At 52.1% G+C, this 19430-nt stretch overlaps 1 protein-coding gene across 10 annotated transcripts in view; it reads left to right on the top strand.

Annotated features, from left to right (window-relative positions):
- The window catches only part of EPS15L1 (epidermal growth factor receptor pathway substrate 15 like 1), a 93315-nt gene extending 76962 nt beyond the window's left edge, over nt 1–16353 (top strand). For 5 of the 10 annotated variants that reach the window (XM_045853005.1, XM_045853007.1, XM_045853003.1 and 2 more), the window contains 3 exons: nt 872–919; nt 10438–10643; nt 15720–16353. In XM_045853005.1, the coding sequence (XP_045708961.1) occupies nt 872–919; nt 10438–10643; nt 15720–15866 (401 nt within the window). In that variant the 3' untranslated portion in view covers nt 15867–16353. The remainder of the gene's footprint in view (nt 1–871; nt 920–10437; nt 10644–15719) is intronic. The other 5 variants (XM_045853013.1, XM_045853011.1, XM_045853006.1 and 2 more) reach the window with 4 other exon arrangements.
- Nucleotides 16354–19430: the final 3077 nt, after the last annotated feature.

Below are 19430 nucleotides of genomic sequence, written 5' to 3'. Positions count from 1 at the left end.
TTCACATACTGCTTGTACACATGGGCGCATATTCACATCCATCCACCCTGGTGTGTGTACTGCATAGGTGCACACCTGCAGAGCATTGCAGCAGTTATGGGACCTTGGGGAGGAGCTGCTGCCCTTACCTGCTGGCAAGTGCGAGCTTCATTCTCAGGGTTCCTTGGAGACTCTCATCCCACCTCCTGCCTTTCCCTGAATCAGTGCTGGCTCTGCATTGAACTTGCCCTCACTGTTCCTTCCCTCAGGTCTCCATCTGCGAGTCTGCCCCCCTCCCCCATCTTGGCTTTTTTCCCCGTGTGCCATGAACTTAGAAACCAGGGCATGGTGAGCCCCCTGGAGCTGATTTCAGAGTGGGCTTTTTAGAGAGCTCTCCATGCCTTGGGACGTCTGGGCCGGTATCCCCAGGTCTTAGGCTGCCTTTGTTCGTGGCTTTGGGCTGCCACACCCGCACTCTGCCTTGGCCTGTAAGGTGCCCCAGATAGCCTGTTCACATCAACAGACCTGTAGGGAGCTTTCACTCTACTGTTACCTCTCCGGACCCTACCAGGACCTGGAAGTAAGTCAGGGCAGGCATTGTGATGCCCTTTACTTACCATGAATGGAAAGGGAAGTGAGAGACACCACATGGACCACCCAAAATCATGCATCGAGGTGGCAGCAAGGGCAGCCCCAGACCTGCTGACCTACCTCCTCTCCCCCGCCACTGCCCACCAGGCCTCCCACCCCCATAGACAGCTGTGATGAGAATCACACTGTGAGGTTCAAGGTGCTCTGGAAAACCGTCAGCTCACGTGCAGTGTTTACTCTGTGACCAGCCATGATGTGTCTGCTTAGAGGCCTAAATGCCTTGTCTGATTCCTTTACCTAGAAGCAATGGCAGAACAGAAAAGCTCCGCACTGTATACGCTACTTGGTGGTAGGTACATTCCTGTGGTGGTTGTGTTTGAGTGCTTCCGCTGGCGTTTTGCTGTGATTGCATACTAACCTCTAACACTAGCTGCAGAACTCGACATCAGCCCAGTAGTTGACTTTCTTATGAGCTGCATTTCAGGGCAAATGTCAGACAGTTTGGAGATGCAGAGGAAGGTGTCTGCCCCTTGCTGCTTTTCTGGTTGAGGGACTTAAGTCCCAACTGCCCACCGCATGGAGCAAGGCTGCTTAAACCGGGCACAGCCTGGTGGTTACCTGGGTTTTGCAGGACAGGTCAGCAGATAAGTGGCGGGGGAAGTCCTGCTTGAAGTGTTCATTATGGAAACATGGGGCATCCCTCTTATTCTCTTAGTTGCTTAGGATGGGAGGCAGCCAAGGGTATGTCCGAGTGTTGGGGGGGGTTTTGGTTTTTGTTTTTAAAGAAAAGTAGATAGAATCCAGCAGGCTGAAAGTAAGAGAAGAGAATGTGCTTTTCTGCCCTTCTCACTGACCGGACCCTTTCTTGCTTTGCGAGGCCACGTGACCAACATGAGGGGTGGCCACCTTCACCTGGGAATACGATGTGGGTGTGATTGCACTCAAGGGCCTTCCTACGTGGGGTGGGGTAGGGGGGTGATCCCAGCATGGCTCTGTGGGGAGGAGGTGGGGTGGGCACCCTGATCCAGGGGCTCTGTGGCCCTGTGGATGCAGGCAGAGTGGATAGTCCAGACTGCCCAGTGATGATGGTTTTTCTTCCAAACCAAACACACCTTCATACCTGCACTCACAGAAGCCAAGGTGACAGGGCCTGCTCTTCCAAAACCTCGCTGCCCTGCACAGGACACGGGTCTGAGGTCGCCGCTTTCCCACCTAGGGCTGGCTCATCCAGGAGGCACACAGGTCCCTACCACCTGCTGGGTCTCTGCACCTGAAGTTGGTGCCATGTGTGAAGCCAGGACAGGCGAATCTGATGCTGTTCCCCTTGGCTGCTGAGCTGCCTGTGTCGCTAGGTCCCAGGGAGCCGGCTGGACCAGGCAGGTGTTTCTGGACAGGTGTTAGAGGGAAGCCCTGGGTTCGAGTTCTGGCCCTGCTGCTCATCTCCCTCGGGTTTGGGGCAAGCGTCTTAGCCTTGCTGAGCCTCAGTTTTCCTGCCTGAGCACAGGACCACCTCTGGCTGGGCAAGTGCCTGTGCGGATAGAGTACCAGCACAGTGATCACCCACAGTGTGACGTGTGTGATGCACATCACCCTGGGCACAGGATCATGACTGGGAACCCCCTTCTGTAGGCTTCTTTAACCAAGAGAGACCGGGAGTAGGCTGTGTGTGCACAGGGGTTATTGGGGATCCTTTCTCCCCACCAGGCTGCAGGTTAGCAAGACCTTTTTGCCATTGAATAAAGGCAGAGTGTGGTATGAACTACAAAGAGGGCTCCAGGGGCCCCTCTGGCAAAGCTAAGCGTTGCCGCTTGTACAGGACCAAACTCATGTTTGAGCCTGAGTCATGCATGGTGTTTCGCATGCACTAAAGGCTGCAGTGTTCACATTCTGGGGCAACTGTTTTTAATTTGTTCTTTTTAGCCTGATTGAAGTTTGACATGCGATAAAAACACATATTTAGGTGTCAGCCTGTGCAGTCACAGCAGGGGGACCCTCTCCCTGGGAGCCTTGCCGAAGTTCCCAGGAGAGAGATCTGGTGTCGTACTGTCACCCTGAAATCCTCAGTTCTCTCCTGACCCCAGCCAGAAAGTACACCCTTGGGGACTGTCGTGTCACCCTTTGGGGCTCTCACAGGGCTTTGGCACCGAATTCGCTGTGCCTGAAGGTCTTTTCTAGAAAGGTCTGTCAAGCTATTGAGTAACCAGCAGGTGTCTGTTTGGGGTTGAGAGAATTGGTTTCTTCCAGGCAGATGCAAATCAGACAGCTCCGAAACCTGTCAGTTGGAGTCTCTGCACACACCTCCCCAGGTAAACAGTGTGTATTTTCTGCAACGGGCAGCGATCGAGATCAGTCAGAACTCACTGCTGAAGAGTTTCTAGGTAAAAGTTGTTGATTTGCAAAGGGAGAAACAGATTTTTTTTCAAGTGCAGGAAATGGCTGTGTGGGTGTCAGTGATTGGGCCTCCTGCCGCACAGCGACAGATAGTGGGACCCTGTGCCCGGCCCCACCCTTGCCACTTCCTGCAAGTGCAGCCCTGCTTTGCGGTTCCTGCAGCACCGGTGACACCAGCTAGCACGCCTTCACCGCTAACCAGCCAGTCACCTTTAACCTCTCCACAATTTAATTGTCCTTTTATTACTGCTAATGGCCTTTTCACCCCCAGAATAAAACCATGCACACACTTAACGAGGTCCTTTTGCTCCTTTCCCACATCCCATAATCCTTGTGATGAACGTAGGCAAACAAGATACTATTTAACCTGCGTCCTGTGTGATTCAGATAATTCTCAAAAAAAAGAAAGAAATCATTTTTTCCTGAGAACATCAGTCCACACAGGGTGACTGGCTGGGAGAGTTTTTTGGGGTAGTTTTCTGGTTGCCACCCACCCTTGGGTCAGCCTGCCTGCTCAGTGGTCACCTCAGCAATCCCAGGGGAGCTGCCACGGCAGGACGTGGTCACGCAGGAAGCCCCGAGTCGCCAGCCGGGTGTGTGCTCGGCTCTCTCCCCGTGTTCTGAGAGGCCAGGACGAGGCAAAACCAGGGTGGTCGTCCTTCACCCACATGGGTCCCGACCTCATGTTTATCATACAAGATCCACTTTTAAAATGGCTTCTCCAGTTGAGCCGTGCGGTTAGCACCTCAGCCTTGAAGTTAACTACTTTAATTCCGTTCCCACGATGATTTCAAAGAGATAATCAGTGGGTACATATGAAGTTCTAGAATGGGACAAGTGGTTCACTGCCAGCTCGAGGAGCCTGGAGGATTTCGGCACTGTTGGCCAGCCTCTGGAGCCGCCTTTCCCGCCCACTTTCGGGGTCTGTGTCAGGCTGGGCGTGACTCCTGAGAATGAGTGCTGGAGAGCTGGCGGGACCCTGCCTACAGCAGAGGGAGAAATGTCATTTTACTCTCAGCCTCTTACAAGTAAAGTGCCTGGAGATGGGCTGTTCTTTGGGTGAATTTCTGTTCTGCAAAGTCGGCTGAGTTTGAAAATAGAAGCATTTGCCTATCTTAGCACACACCCACCCTCCTGCACCCAGAAGGGCGAATTGAGTGGGAGTCGAGTGACACAGTAGTCACCTGTTGTTCAGTGTGGTGCAAATGCCCAGGCTTGGGGTCCTGGAGCATGGAAGTTAGGGTACAGCTGGCTTAGCCCACCAGGATCCTGGGGGGCAATCTTAGGGTGGGGAGCAGAGAGCCTGAACTCTCATCCTGTATCTGAGCCAGGGGATGAACAGACAGGAGCCACTGCCCTGCCCTGGGCCTCTCCCCAAACATTGTGGCACCTTGTGTACCTGCGGCCATCCTTCCCCCAGTTCCTTGGTTCCCGCTACAGTGAGGTGAGGGGCCAGGAAGCTGCTCCCTGTGCTGCTCCCACTTTTATTGATGGAGTGAGCATTATTGCTCATTTTTTCTTGTTTTTTTTACATTGGAAGCACTGAGTAAACCCCTCCTCCTTCCACCATTGTCAACTGAAAAACAGCACATGTGTGATTGATTGGGAGGGAGATTGTCATAAAGAGAGTGGCAGTTGGGGGTCCCCTGTTCTGCTACAGGCTATCCTGACTCCTGAGCTTCCCCCACAGCAGGAGGAAGTTCCTGACGGGCTCTTAACTTTGCTCTGTGATGCACACATGCCTTCTTATTACTTCCAGACCTGCTGCATGGCACTCTGGTGATTTTCTTAAATGGGGGCACAGCGCCTCTGCCCAAGCAGAAGCGGTGTTCTGGCAGCATCAGCGTGCCTCTGTAGGCAGGAACAAAGGCAGTGGCCCTTGTGCAGACCTAGGGCCCTGCCACCTGGTGCAGCTAGTGTCTCCCCATGTCCCCAAGGCACCTGAGGCCCCAGAGGGTGCAGGCAGGCTGGTAGAGTGTGTCGAAGGTGCATATCAAAGAACAAATATGCTATTTCAAAAAGCAGAACTGTGACACCTGCAGTTCGTCGTCTTTTTGTTGTGAGGACTGAGTTGGGGTTTGTCAATTCATTTGTGAGTCACGCAGCCCCCTCCCTGTTGTTGCTACAGAACTAATGTAGCGTGTGCCAGGTTTCTTACAAATAAATGTCATGATAGCCTTTCCTGGAAACCTTGAAAATCGTATTTCTCACTCCAAAGGGTATTTGTCTTTGGAGGACCAGGACCGCGTAGCTATTTTGCCCCATTTTTCCCTTTTTCCTCTGACACTTCCCACACCCACCATGCTTCTCACTCAGTGAGATTTCCATGACCTCTGAGTACCCCAGATGCCTCCCAGAGGATGGGAAACACCAGTTGTAGGGGAGCCTGGTGGATAATAGTAAATATTTATTCAGCTTTTCTCAACAATTCAGAACCAAACCTCATCCTGTTCCCTTCAATGCATTAAGCAGATTTTCTTAAAATTTGGTAAATATTTTTAGTGGAAAATCTCAATGCTCTGATGGTGGGACCTCAGATTTTATCTGCAGGGCTGTGCTACTTGGCACGGCTTTGATCTGCCGCTCGCCTTCTCCTCGAATGTGCAGCAGTGAGCACAGGGCTGTTTCTGCAGGACTCCCCACCCTCAGCCCGGTGGGACGGTCCTGTGTGTCCTTGCCTTCCACGGCCCCCCGTCATGGGAACCGATGGGGGGGACATGCCTGCGTGTGGGTGAAAAGCAGTCTTTGCCAGTGAAAAGTTCTCTAAGTGACCATGAATTCAAAGGGTGCTGTGGACAGCCCGCTCCTCTCTTTCTCTGCCCGCCCCCTCCAGTTCACCTGTTTTGCTGGGGAAGTGGGGGTGGGCAGGGAGGGGCTGAGGGGATAAGGAGCGCCCCCTCCCCAGTCACAGCTCACTGTGTAGGGTGACTCTAAGAAGCCTGGTGGCTGTGTGGGCGTCCCTTGTTGTATAGGATGCATGACAGTTCTGTGAGGATCCCCTGTAGGATGGGTGACAGTTGTGTGGGACTCCCGGCTTGTGTAGGATGCGTGGCAGTTGGTGTGGTGTCCCGTGTTGTGTAGGGTGAGTGGTGGTGGAGTGGACACCTCAGGCAGGGGCACACGGCAGCGGTGAGAACGTGCTTTGTTGTGTGCGTGATAGCTGAGGTGGGGCAGCTGTCCTGACCACAGACCTTTGTTTTTTATTTTTTTATTTCGTTTTGTTGTTTTTGTATTTATCTCTCATCTACAGAACTGCATATTTCAATTCCCGTCCTGAATTTTATACATAGAACCCAGCAAGTGTCTGGTTGGAATGAATATACTCGTTCACTCTCACGTGTATATTTGTGATATTTTTATTAGTCAGATTTGTTGAGACCCTGAATTATCCAAAACCTCTCACTCTGCTCCTCAGTTAAAAATTTCGAAAAAGAGAGTCTGCCTTCAGAGTTCTCAGAGCTCACATTTTTTTGAAGCTTGGTGGGGGCGTGTGCATTTGTGTTCCGTTGTTTTTCCATGCACCGGCTCTCAGGGACTCTTCCTGGCCAGGGTTTCCTGAAAAGCATGTTGGGAAAAGCAGAACCACGAGTTTCGCTGCCTATAGCTCATTCTGAAGTCACTGCGCTGATCCTGGCCACTTGGCCGATCCTGGCTCTGGGGGCTCTCTGGCCTCGAGAAGTTAAGAAATAGAAGAATTAAAGACATTTCTATCAGGGTGGAGCCGGCCACCAAGTTTTTTTTAACAGCACACACGCTGTGGTAAACCATCGGGCTCGTATTGTTTTTGCTGAAGGCAGTCCTATGTGCGGTTTCGGTGCACCGCTTGGGTAACTGTTGAAACTGCTGCGGTTTGAAATAAGCCCTATTTTGCCTTCTCTTCAATCTTGCGTCCCTCTCCTCTTGTTCATGAAAACTACAGTGAGTGTTGGAGAACCCCAGTGGGTGCCAGGTCAGCAGCTTGCAGCCCCCAGGGGGTCTCTCTTCCGTTTGACTTTGGGCACCACCTTCTGTTACCCTGAGGGATCGGTGGTTCCCTGGGCAGAAATCTAGGAATGTGACACCAAACCATGCATGCCGGGCATCGTCCTGGGTAGCTTTTATACCAATTTTCAAAAGACTTTTGTTCTCTGAAACATGCCTCAGTCATGACCCTTCCTTCCTCATGATACCTGGAACCGTAAAAAGGCATCAAAACTATGTAGTGAGTTTGCTCAGGGACATGGAAGCAACTTAAAGTTACTCTTTCACGTTTGAGATAAGCTACACCTCAGAAAATCGGAAAAACCATTAAGGAGCTAGCACAAGTGGTTACATAAAAGCAGGAACTAGACCCAGAATTGTTTTTAAAAGTGCAGCGGCTAAAAATAGTGGGGATGCAGAGAGGGAAGTTTGGGCTCTGGGCTGTCCTGCCGTGCGTGCGCCGCAGAAAGCCTCTGGTCCCAAGCAGAGTGTCAACCAAACTGCAAACACCCGCAATTTTGCACGAGTCCTGCACAATAATAATTCATCCTCATGCTGAAGCACAAAAACACAACTGAGAAAAAAACCGTTGTTTTTTTTTCCCCTCTGAAAACAAGAGCAGTTGGTGTGCCCTGGTTTCATGTTAACACAGTCATGATTTCTAAATAACAACGGTTTCAGCAGCAGCAAAACCGGGCAATTCTTGATGTGAATGATGCTTCTCATCTCCCCATGATCTCTTTGCTTGTCAGAAACCTCAGCTTCAAATCCCAGCAGGCTGGATTCTTTAATGCCATCCCCCCGCCCACCCCCCCCACCCCCCGCCAAAGCAATTTGAAAAAAGAAAAACAACAAAAACAAAAACCAAACCAGGGAGAAAGTCCTTAATTGCAAAGAAGGAAAACACAGAAGTGGGTGATGGACTTGGCCACTCAGACCCCTGGCTGAGTCGGCTGACCTCTTCAGTCCACGCAGATATCTGGCCTTTGTGATCAGCTGCCCCCCGGGACTTACTGCTGGGACCAGGGGCTGTGCCCTGCCCTGGGGCTCTCCAGCAATCTCCTACTTTTTCCTCTGTTAGAATTCTACTGTTTGGCCCATGATCATTTTAGCTTTGGGTAAAAAATTAGCCTGAGAGTGCAGCAGTGACTGTTGCTGTTTCTTGCAAAGGAGGGAAGCCGGATCCCCTTTATATCCTCCTTGATCCTCAGAGCTGTTGCCCCAAAGGCCCTTAAGTTCCTTGGAGGGTCCCATGGAGCCCGTGTGGCAGAGTCTGGCCCATGTATACCCCGGAGGCTGGCTGGCTGGCCCCAGGGATGGAGCAGGATTTACTGGGACCTGCAGTTTGCTGAGCTCCACCACCCACATGGAACCGACCCTTTGGGACCCTTGGGTGTGCTGGAGGCTGGACCAGGACAGAAGTCAGTGTCATGGAAGGTGGCCAGAGAAGTGGGGGAGTGTGCAGGGGAGGACTGAGCCATGGAGAAGGTGTTGGGGAAGGGAGAGGTGTGAGAGAGGCTGGGCAGCACAGGGCAGTCGGGACAGTAGAAATGGTTATGGAAGGGAGATCGGGGGTGGCCAGGCCATGAGAACAGCATTTGTCTCCTCTGGCACCCAAGCCTGCATCCCCATCCTTCTGTACACTGTCTCCCAGGGCACCCCTGCCTGTGGGCTTGGGGGTTCTTGCTCACACTGGCACAGTGTACAGTTGAGCACTGGTCTCCCTGGGCCCAGTAGTGGCTGCAGGTGCTCCAGGCCACATATGCACGCACATACACAACCTCCCGGTGTGCTTTGCACGAGAACGCTTTCGTCTAGCCGTCATCAAGCCTTGGATGGTGCCACCACTTGGGGTTTGGCACTCTCCCCAAGGCAGTTTTTCGGGGCTTCAGGACCTCTGAGCCAGCCACCCCACAAGAGGACCTGCTGTGTGTCCTCTCCTAGGGGTGACACCTGCCATCCTCACACGTGGCACTGTTCTGCAGTGAGGAAAGGGTGCAGAGGGTGGGAAGGAGCCTAGATGGGGGCGGGGACAGGGAACTCTGCAGACGCTGGGTGGGGGTCCTGGGGAGTGGCCTGAGGGGAGGATGCCTACGTGTACCTGAGCACCTATGGCAGAGCAAAGCTGCTGTTGGGGTCCTTAGTTTCCTTTGGCGGGTAGCAGGGTGCCCAGCAGGTCTGGCTTCTGGGTGGCAGAGCTGCACTGGCCTGGCTACAACCCAGGGGCCTGGAGCATCCCTCAGTCTCTCAGAACAGTCTGATCACATGAGGCTTGCTTACTGCCTGTCAGGCATCAGAGCTAACCACCTTCTCCATGCCTGAGGGGATACACGGTTTTTTTTTTTTAAAAGGCCAGATAATATTTTCAGCCTTTCAGGCCTTACGTTCTCCATCCCAAGTGCCCAGCTCTGTTGTAGATGACGGCAGCACAGGGGACCGTGAGCACATTGGCACAGCACATTGGCGGGTTCAGGGAGAAGGAGGTGCTGCCTGGGCCCTGGAGAGCTGTCAGGGTGAGATCGGGCAGAGTCCAGTGTGAGCTGTAGGGGCCTTTGTCGTGGTGCAGAGTCGGGGTGCATGTGCCCCGCTGTTGAATGAAGCTTCGTTCATTGTGTTCCCACTATTTGCAATAACCTGGCCCACAGATCCGGCAGATCCTGGAGTCTCCCGTTGCCAAACAGGCCTGGAGAGGTATCCAATTCCTCATTGAACTTTCTGGTAGGATGTCAGGGCTTATTGGCAGAAGCCACCTGTCCTTAAGCCACACACCCCCAGCCACTGTCTCACAACCCCATTTCCCTCTAGTGTTAAACACCTCTCTCGGCCCTGTTGGGTTCACCCTTGCTGGGACCCAGGTATCCTAGAACCATTTTCTTGGCAAGATCCCAGAAAGGTCCAAACCCTGTCCTTTGTATCACCAGTACCAAAGGGACAGGAGCTGAAAAAGAATTTACACCCCAGGGCAACACAGCTGGGGGGCTGGGGGCAGTGTCTGCCTGGTAAGGGTGAGCTGCCTCCAGACCCTCACAGCTACACCAAAGTGTGGAGTGAGTCCCCCTTTCATTGTAAACACCCCCACCTTTTTGTTGTTGGAAGCCTGCCATATATTTTTGTGCTCAGCCATGATTGTTTTTGTTTTCACTCAGCATGATAGTAAATGTTGCCACACTGAAATGAATCACTTTGGAACATTCCCCTGTGCAAACTTTTCAAGGACGACTATACATTTTAACTGCTGTGGGTGGGGAGGGGAGGGGAGGGGGTCATCTGAAGTGGTTTTCCGGTATCACCCACAAACTGTTAACCCTGGATAAAGCAAGAGACCAGCCATTTCCCCACCCCTTGGGCTCATCCCACAAGTGGCATTCTAGATCTTTCCAAAAAGGGGAAAAGATGTCCCAGTGGGCGCTTACCCCCCAGCCTCTTCAGTCAGGACTCTGTTCTGTCTGTGGTCAGTAACTTGCATTTCTTTTTTTTTTTTTTTCTCCTTTGTTTTCTTTCTCCTAAACTTTCCAGGTAAAAGTACACCTGTAAGCCAGCTCGGCTCTGCAGACTTTCCCGACTCCCCCGATCCATTCCAGCCACTCGGGGCTGACAACAGCGACCCGTTCCAAAACAAAAGGGGGTTTGGGGACCCATTTAGTGGAAAAGATCCATTTGCTCCCTCCTCTTCAGCTAAGCCTTCTAAAGCCTCTTCCCTGGGCTTTGCAGACTTCACCTCTGTAAGTTGAGTTCTCCACCTCCATGCCACCTCCTCCCCCTCCGCTTGCAGTTTCTTTGGGGCTGTTTTTTTTGGCTTATGTCTCCTGGTTCCTCATGCCATTGCTCATGTTATTTATTCTGTACTGCTGCTTTCTGTAAGAAAAAAGTGTTTCTCAAATAAAAAGGCGCTGTGGTTTGGATATTCTGTGACGAGGGCACATGTCCTTCTGGTATGGTGGCCAAATCTGGTGGCTGCATCTGTCTGTCCCTGTCTTTCCCTTTCCTGGTCAGTTCTGGATTATCTCGCCCAGAGGTGCTTGTGTTCATTGATTTTCAGAAGCCGAGATGTCAGACACTTCTAAAGTATGAAAACAAAATTGCTAAAGTTACTATACTGGGGTCTTGCTGTCCCCAGAATGTCTCTGTACAGGAGTTCCAACTGTCCTGCCTTAGTGCATGTGGTGTAGCAAGTGCAAAATGAAGGACGCAGGTGGGGTGCAGAAAGAAGAGCAGTTTGGTTTTTTACAAACTTTTATTTTAGTTGCCAGCTCTGACAAAAAGAGAAATACAACCACTCTGAAACTCTGTCCTTTTGCAAAAAAAACACAAACACACACCCAAATCCTCAAAAAGCCATTTAGCAAATTCAGGTGCTTTTTCAGAAGCTCATCCTGGTATTTTGTAAGTCTGACTCTGTTTCTTGGTGTGAAAAAAATCCCAGATTCTGAAATGCTGTCACTTTGGGGTATTTTCAGCACCCTCATCAGTGCCCAGCATCTTGTTCTCAGAGTTTCAGAGTTTGTCTTCCCAGAATTGGTTTCACTGTCTGTTGTGCACCCGTGTTTAAAAAAAAAAAAAAAAGTTTTCTTCGTTCACATTTGCCAAGTACCTTGTTTCCTGGTTAGGTGTGACATGCATTATTTATAGATGCTCTGACTCCTAGAATATCCTTCTTAAAACAAGCTCTGCCGTCCATATCCGTGCCCCGTGAACACTTGATTCATTTCAGTCCCACCTCGCACCCAGCTATTCTGTGGCTTATTGAAGCCGCCCAAGATGCTGTTCTGTCCCTGGCTCTTGGTGACCTGTGAATATTTTACAGCTGCAGTTAGCTAGGTTTTGTTGACAGGCTGTGCACGCTGTGGGTGTGTACAAATGGAGACATTGTTAATGAAAGCCAGGAACAAAACCTGCTTTATCTATAGTTTCTTGAATAGCACCACGTTTGTTTTTTCAGTGGAAAAAAATATTAAATGCTGATGAAAAAAATGGAGCTATTCACGCATGACTCAGTTACTTTGTTTGGGGCAGGGCAGAGAGGTGAGTGGATTTGAACGGCAATTTGAAGAAATGACTGTTCTCTTTCTGAAATGCATAGATCTATTTCCTGTGGCCCCTCTGTTCCCCTCCTGGCGGCTGGTTTTTGGAAAACATTTGAAAAACACACACACCCAATGTTTCAAGCTGTCATTTGGCTCAACACTCCTGATTACTCTAGAATAGCTGGTAACTTTGATTTTAAAACACTCTGGGTATTTATTTAATCACCCTCATTTCCAGGCAGAGATTCTGGTTCTGCCCAGTTGAGTTTGCAGCCCTGTTTTCTGTTTCAAATCACCTTTCCTGCTTCAGGTGCCCCAGTTTTTCCAGAGGGAATCTGGAAATCAGTGAGATTCGGCCCCTTCTGATGGGATGGGGTGGAGGAGAGGCAGGACACCTCCCTGGTTTGGTTTGTCCCCCTCTGTCATACCATAGTCCAAAAACATGGTCAACACTTGCATTTTCATGGCATCTGGGGGTTCAGCCCATCAGCCAGTGGTTTCAGGGTTCACTGGACTTTGATTTGTGCTAACTCAAAAAAGGCCAAAGTCGGTTTCTCTGGTTTGTATATTTTAGCTCCGCCAGTAATACCGAGGGGTCTCGAACCGCCCAGCAGACTGGCAGCGTGACTTTCAGGTCGGGTGTTCTGAGTGCCACCAAGACATGGTCACCCGTGCAGAGGCAGCTTGGCGTGTGTTGGAGTTCAGACGCCAGTGTCACACATGCACACAGTCCCCCTTTGGCACCCTGGCTCTGCTGCCTTGGAACCCTCTTAATTTACGAGCCCCAAGTTTCCTTCAATGGGTCACTTGTGCTTGTTCATGGGAAACCTCTCTGGGATTTCTTTAAAAACCACCCTTTCTGTCTCAGGCAAATGTGTTTATTAGCAAGTAGTATTTATAGGTTAGCAAAATGGTCCTTTTTTCTGGAAGTCTGCATTGAGAGCAGAGCAAATGTCAGATGGGATAAGCTTTGTGTTGTGGAGTGAGGTGGATGCACTTTCAGCATCAGAATAAGTGAGTTGATGGGAGGAAGCCAGAAGTGTCCCCTCAGGTGATGTGGTGGCAGTGCCATCAGATGTCTCAGGGTGCAGGTGCTGTCCCCAGTGAGGAAGGGCATCCAGGCTTCATGTGAGGAGTCCGTCCTCTGAATCGCCAATTAATAAGCACCCTGAGCGGGCACCCTTGGGCAGGAATCTTGGCAGGGCAGCACCATCGTGCCCCGCCTCGTCTCAGCCGCGTGATGGCACAGGAGCAACGAAGAGATCAGAGCTGCCCATGGGCCTCCCAGAGTCTGGCCCTTCATGCGACAGACCCCTCCAGGTCAGAGGACTAGCAGATGGCCTCGTCCAGGTGTCTCCAGCAGGGCCCGGAAAGGGTTGTCAGCTGGTTTGAGACAGACACCCCCTTCCTCCAGCTTTCTGTCAGATGTCACAGCCCCCGGTGCTTCTCCAGTGTGTGTAAACCACACTCTTCTGCAGGTCTCCACATGGGGGCCTACACTGGCCTCGAGCCCATTCACTCTGAAGGCTTCTGGAATGTTCCTACCAGCATGTTCCATTTGAAAAGGTAGACCCTTGAGCAGGTGGCTGTTCTGAGACTTGGGCTGAGCAGGGACCGTGGTGTGCCCTCAGCCTATCACTTGACCCCCCTGGGCCCTGGTTCCAGGCTTTGACCTATCTAACCCATGTCATTGCTCTTCAGGCCCCGCCCACCCCTGCTTTGGGCAGGCAGAGGCCAGGGGCCCTGTCATCAAACTGGTGCCCTCTCTCAGCTGCCAGCAGCACCCTGGAGTCATTTCCACCAGCGCTTGTTGTTTTTTCCTTGTTTTTCTCCTGCGGAGGTGTTGGAAAATTCCCCAGAGTGCAGGAGGTGATGGGGCTTATCTGCCACCAGTGGTGGGAACACAAGGGGTGGGGACCAGTTTTCAGGGAGGCCCATTAAACCTCTGAGCATTTTTCTCGGCAGTTTCTCTAAGAAACAAAGACAGCCTTTCCTCCCAGAACAGTGCTTCATGCTGACTCCTGAGGCCAGATGGGGAGAGGCCCCCTGGGCTGCCCCACCTCTGCCTCCAGGCCACCTCTGCTCCAGACTAGGCTCCCCCCACCCAACCCACCCCGATTCCCTGCCTGGCTGCCCCAGCATCTGGTGCTGTCTCACTCCCACACCAGCCATAGAACCATGAAATGTTCAAAACTGCCAACTCAGTCGCCCCACTCGCCGGCTCAGGGAGCTTCCAAGGGGAACTCTCAGCTCCTTTCTGGGGCCTACAAGCTCATTTCAGTCCAGCCCCTTCCACCCCACCCTCAGTTCTGGCAGCACCAAGGTTGGGCGCTTGGTCCCTCCATACCCAGAGCCGCAGATAGACCCTGGAGGCCTGGGCACCATCCTATACCCCAGATCTTCCTGCAGTGACAGCTAGCAGCTCCACCTTGAACCGGGGAGAGTTCAGGATGTTGAGGACTTGGGCTCTGCCTTCACACGCCTTGGTGTTCCCACCTGTCTCAGGACCCCACCTCCTGGGCTGTCACTGGGACTCACTGTGCAGACTCCGTGTGAGAAGAAATAGCTGTGAATTCCCGTCACACTTCCTTCTCCTAGTGCCCAGGCGGGACCAGCAAGCGCCTCCACAGGAGCCTGCGTTGGACTGGGATTGTCTCTGCACCGCACGCACCTGTCAGAGGGCCAGCCTGCCTCTTTGTCTCTGGTGTCACCCAGTGCTTGGTGCCGAGACCGGAGGGTGCTGGCTGAGGGAGGCCAGGGCCCCGAACAGGACTCGTCTTTGCTCGGTGTCTGGGTCCACAGGGCCAGAGTTGGCCCACCGGGAGGCGCTGCGGAGTGACTGAGGACCCTGCGGGGAACCACACCGAAAGAAGAGCGTGTGAGATCTGGCTCTTCCTTCTTTAAAGCAAAGGGACCTCACACAAAGGTGGTTTGAAATCACCTATCTGAGGATCAAAACCATTTTCTCCCTTGTTTGGAAAAATAATTTTTTTAAAAAATTGAACCTTTTGGAGAAGAACCCCGACAATGAATACTGAGTGGAGTGAATGGCAGCATAAATGCCAGGGCGAGTCAGCGAGGCTGGGCGGGAGGAGAAGCTGCATCTTAAGACTCGTCTCCACAGTTTTGGCCTCAGACCCCTTTACACATTTGGGATCGAAGCTCTGTTCAAGCCTGGCTCTGCAGTCCCAGCACCTGTCACCCACCAGTGTCAGCAGCCTACCATCAAGGCCCAGGCCTTATGGGGGTGCCATCCTAGCCCCTTAGGGTTCAGCTGACCTCTGCCCCCCAGCTGCTTTCAGATGCCCTGCCAATCCTGAGAGGAGGCCGAGCTGGGGCTCTGCCACTCTCATGCTGCCACATAGACTCAGTTCTAGGGGTCACTGGAGTTCTCTCAGTGTCCCACGCTGTTGTGTCACGTCACCTTCTTCAGTTCCCTGCAGGGGACAGGTGGCTAGGTTCTCTGAGGTCCAAGGCGGTGGTTAAGGTCAGACTCAGCCCTGCTTTTCCATGCATGTGACCGCTCCCAGACTGGGTGTCAGGGCTGGGGCATGCATGTCCCCACCCTACCCCCAACCAAGATACAGGCTTCTGGCTATTTCTGGTTTTTCACCCCAGCTGCCATGCATCCCAGCATTACGTGCGGTTCCCTGCACCCTGCCCAACTTTGACAGGATTTGTCTGGGCCCCTGCCCCTGACCCACGCACCTCCCCCTCAGTGGGTGGCTGCAGCTCCCAGCCTGTGTAACACAACCTTCCTTTTTCCTTTTGCAGTTTGGCAATGAGGAGCAGCAGCTGGCATGGGCCAAGCGGGAAAGCGAGAAGGCGGAGCAGGAGAGGCTGGCGCGGCTGCGGCGGCAGGAGCAGGAGGACCTGGAGTTGGCCATTGCTCTCAGCAAGGCTGACATGCCCGCCACCTAGGCAAGGGCTGCCGAGCACGTGTGCAGGGGCAGGACCGCCGTGGGGGTGGGTTTTCAAAAGGAGAAAACACCGAAGTCTGTATATACACACATACACACTCAGTGGTCCCCGTTTCACATTGTGACATGCCACAGCCACTCTGAGGTCAAGGACTCGCTGGTCAGAGGGCCTCAGGCTCTGGGTGGCTCACCCCAGGTGAGGAAATGTGACTCACCTTGCAGAGAGGCCTGGAAAGGCACAGGCCGCTGCCACCTCCACCTCTCCACTGTGACATCCCTGTCTGGTGACAGCGCCCCCACCTGGAAGGAGCAGAGGGAGCGTGTGGCGTCTCCCAGCCTTCCGTCCTCTGCTCACAGCTGCTTCGGTACCAGTGCCAGGGCGCACCCACCCTGCCGCCTCCCCGACCCGAGACAGACACCTGCGATGTATGCATTCATTGTATAAAAATTAAGTTTGAATGATTAATATAAAATATTTTAATACAAAACAGAAGAGTCTCTTTCCTTTTTATTCAAGTGTTATCCTTGCAGTAATGTTCGCACGTGATGTCACAGAGGCAGGCCAGCCCCACAGTGACTTGGAAAACCAGGCTGGGTGTTTCTTTAAGTCACGTTTGAGTGGGTTCTGACACCACAGAGAAAGCCAACTTGGGACGTTCTCATGGGTGCCCTGTCCCCCCAGGATGCAGCCCTTGGTCACCCTGCTGCTGTTGGAAGAGGTTCCCTTAGTTCACTGAGGCCTGATTGACATGGGCGGGGGTGGGGGTGTGGGGGCTGTGGGGCAGTCTTCACGCCCTGCGCTCAGGAATCTGGAGACTGGGAGAGGTCCCAGCCTGGTGTGTTCCCACCAGGACACAGCAGCATTCTCCTAGAACATTCCAGAAGCTTGGACAGAACTGTTGGGATGACCTGAGGACATGCTGTGGACATTTCGGATTTGTCCCTGCTCTGCTTTTCCCTGTCCCCAGGCAGACAAGCCGGCTTCTCTCAGGTGAAGACGATAAAGATTTGAATCTCAGTGACCCAAGCACGGCCTTGGAATAGCCTTTATCCAGAGACTCCAAAACTGTGCAAAAAGAGGGCAACATGCCAACCCAGGACCAAACTGGCCCAGAATGTTCCAGAATCAGCCTTGACTGGAAATGGGGGCGCACACAGACGCAGCCCCATCTGGCCCAGGTAGACTCCAGAAGCCCTTTTGTGACGTGCCTTCTCTGTGCTCTGTGTTGGGGCCCAGTCCCTGCCTCGTCCCCTTCCTTCCCCAGCTGGGGCAGGGCTGGCGATGACCCTGAGCCCCTGCGTGCCGGCTCCCAGCTGTCTGATTCCAAGGGCTCGATCCCAGCAGGAAGTCATTCCGAGAGGCACCATTGCCCGCCGCCCCCCCCCCCCCGCCCACCCCATGACCATGCATTCTGCACCCTGGGGTTCGATCAGTAGTGGATAGAAAATACTGGGGGGGTGACGCTGTTGCTGATGTGTGTGTACTGCATAGCTCGGCCCTCACGCCGTGCTGAACGTGTGCGGACTTTTCTCGTCATGCTGTAAACAATAGTATGACAACTGTTTACATGCCATTCACATCGTGCAGGGTGTTAGAAACAGCCTAGGGCTGACTTAAAGCGTGTGGGAGGGTGTGCGTAGGCTGCCTGCACCGTGTACTCGAGGAACTCGAGCATCCAGGGGTTTGGGTTTCTGTGGAGGGCCTGGAACCAGTCCCCCTGTGGGTAACAAGGGACGATTGTTTATTTATTTGCTCCTTTTTGCATTTTAATTTTACTGTTCAGACCCAGTTTGAGATGTGCAGAAAAATCACAGAGGTACTGCAGAGAGTTCCCATAGGGCCCTCCAGTTCCTCCTGTTTTTCACATACTGCTCTATGCGCTACATTTGTTACAATTAGGGAACCAGGACTGAGATGTTATTATTGACCAAAGTCCACATGGTACTCAGACTCTTCAGTTTTTTCCTAATGTCCTTTTCCTGTCCCTAGTCCCACATTACATTTAGTCACCCTGTCTCCTTAGGCACCTCGGGCTGAGACAGTTTCTGGGACTTGCTTGGCCCTGATGGCCGTGACAGTGCTGAGGAGCCCTGGCCACATGTCGTGTAGCTTGTCCCAGCTGGAGTCTGCCTGGTGTTTTTCTCGTGGTTACTCTGGGGCTGGCTGTGGGGAGGTCTCTTCTCGCTCCATCATCCGAGGGTCCATGTCTTCAGCATGGTGGGTCAGTGCTGATGTGGCCTTTGTCCCCTGGAGAGAGATTTTGAAAGACAGCTTTTCTGCCCCAGGAGTTTTGTTACCTGCATTGTCTCCAGGTGATGACTCAGGAGATTGAAAGTTCACATCATAATTACATTAGCCAAGGTAAAAACGAAGGAGAGAATCCTAGAAGCAACAAGAGATTAGGAGACAGTTACCTACTAAGGAGTTCCCATCAGACTGTCAGCTGATTTCTCAAAAGAGACTTTGCAGGCAAGAAGGGGCTGGAAAGAAATATTCCAAGTCATGAAAGAGAAGGACCTAGATCCCAGATTATTCTATCCAGCAAAGATTTCATTTAGAATAGAAGGGCAGATAAAGTGCTTCTCAGATAAGGTCAAGTTAAAAGAGTTCATCAACACCAAGCCCTTATTGCATGAAATGTTAAAGGACTTATCTAAGAAAAAGAAGATAAAAAACATGTATAGTAAAAGGACAGCAAACTCACAATTATTAACAACCACACCTGAAACAAAAACAAACTAAGCAAACAAGTAAAACAGGAACAGAACCACAGAAATGGAGATCACATGGAGGGTTAGCAACAAGGGAGTGGGAGGAGGAGAGGGGGGAAAGGTGTAGAGAATAAGTAGCATAGATGGTAGGTAGAAAACAGATGGGGAGGCAAGAACAGTATGGGAAATGTAGAAACTAAAGAACTTATGACACATGGACATGAACTAAAGGGGGGGAATGTAGGTGGGAGGGGGTGTGCAGGGTGGAGGGGAGTGAAGGGGGGAAATGGGACAACTGTAATAGCATAATCAATAAAATATATTTTTATAAAGAGAAGAAAAGAAAGGAAACTATAAGTGGAGGTCTATGACAGGTCTGGAGGATGTGGAGATCAGTGGGGCAGCCCGAGCCCGGGGTAATCCTGTTTCCTGGTTACGGTTATGGGTGAGGGGCTCCCGAGGTTCTGGAAGGGGTGGGGCTCCCTGGGGCCTGAGGCCCAGTGCAGTGACGAGGGTCTGGGGCTCCTCTTGAGGCTCACAGGCCTCCTAACCTGTGAGGTGCCCCAGATCCTCCTGGAAGAGTGAGCAGCTTCCAGAACGTAGCTGGAGCTGATTCTTTCTTTCTCTCTTTCTTTCTTTCTTTCTTTCTTTCTTTCTTGACAGATAGTGTAAGATGGTTATTTCTCTCTTTTTAAAAATTTTAACTGTTGTTCAAGTACAGTTTTCTGCCTTTTACTCCCATCCCAGATCATTCTCCTAGCCCTCCCCACCTCCCTCCTGTTTCCACCCCGCCCCCTTGTCTTTGCCCATGTGTCCTTTATACTTGTTCCTGTAAACCCTTCCCTTTTTTCCC

This window comes from Phyllostomus hastatus, unplaced genomic scaffold (genome assembly GCF_019186645.2).
Source record: "Phyllostomus hastatus isolate PE091 unplaced genomic scaffold, TTU_PhHast_1.1 phas_contig_98, whole genome shotgun sequence".
NCBI lineage: Eukaryota > Metazoa > Chordata > Mammalia > Chiroptera > Phyllostomidae > Phyllostomus > Phyllostomus hastatus.
The sequence above is the reverse complement of the archived record's forward strand: the minus strand, read 5'-3'. Positions and strand labels throughout refer to the sequence as shown.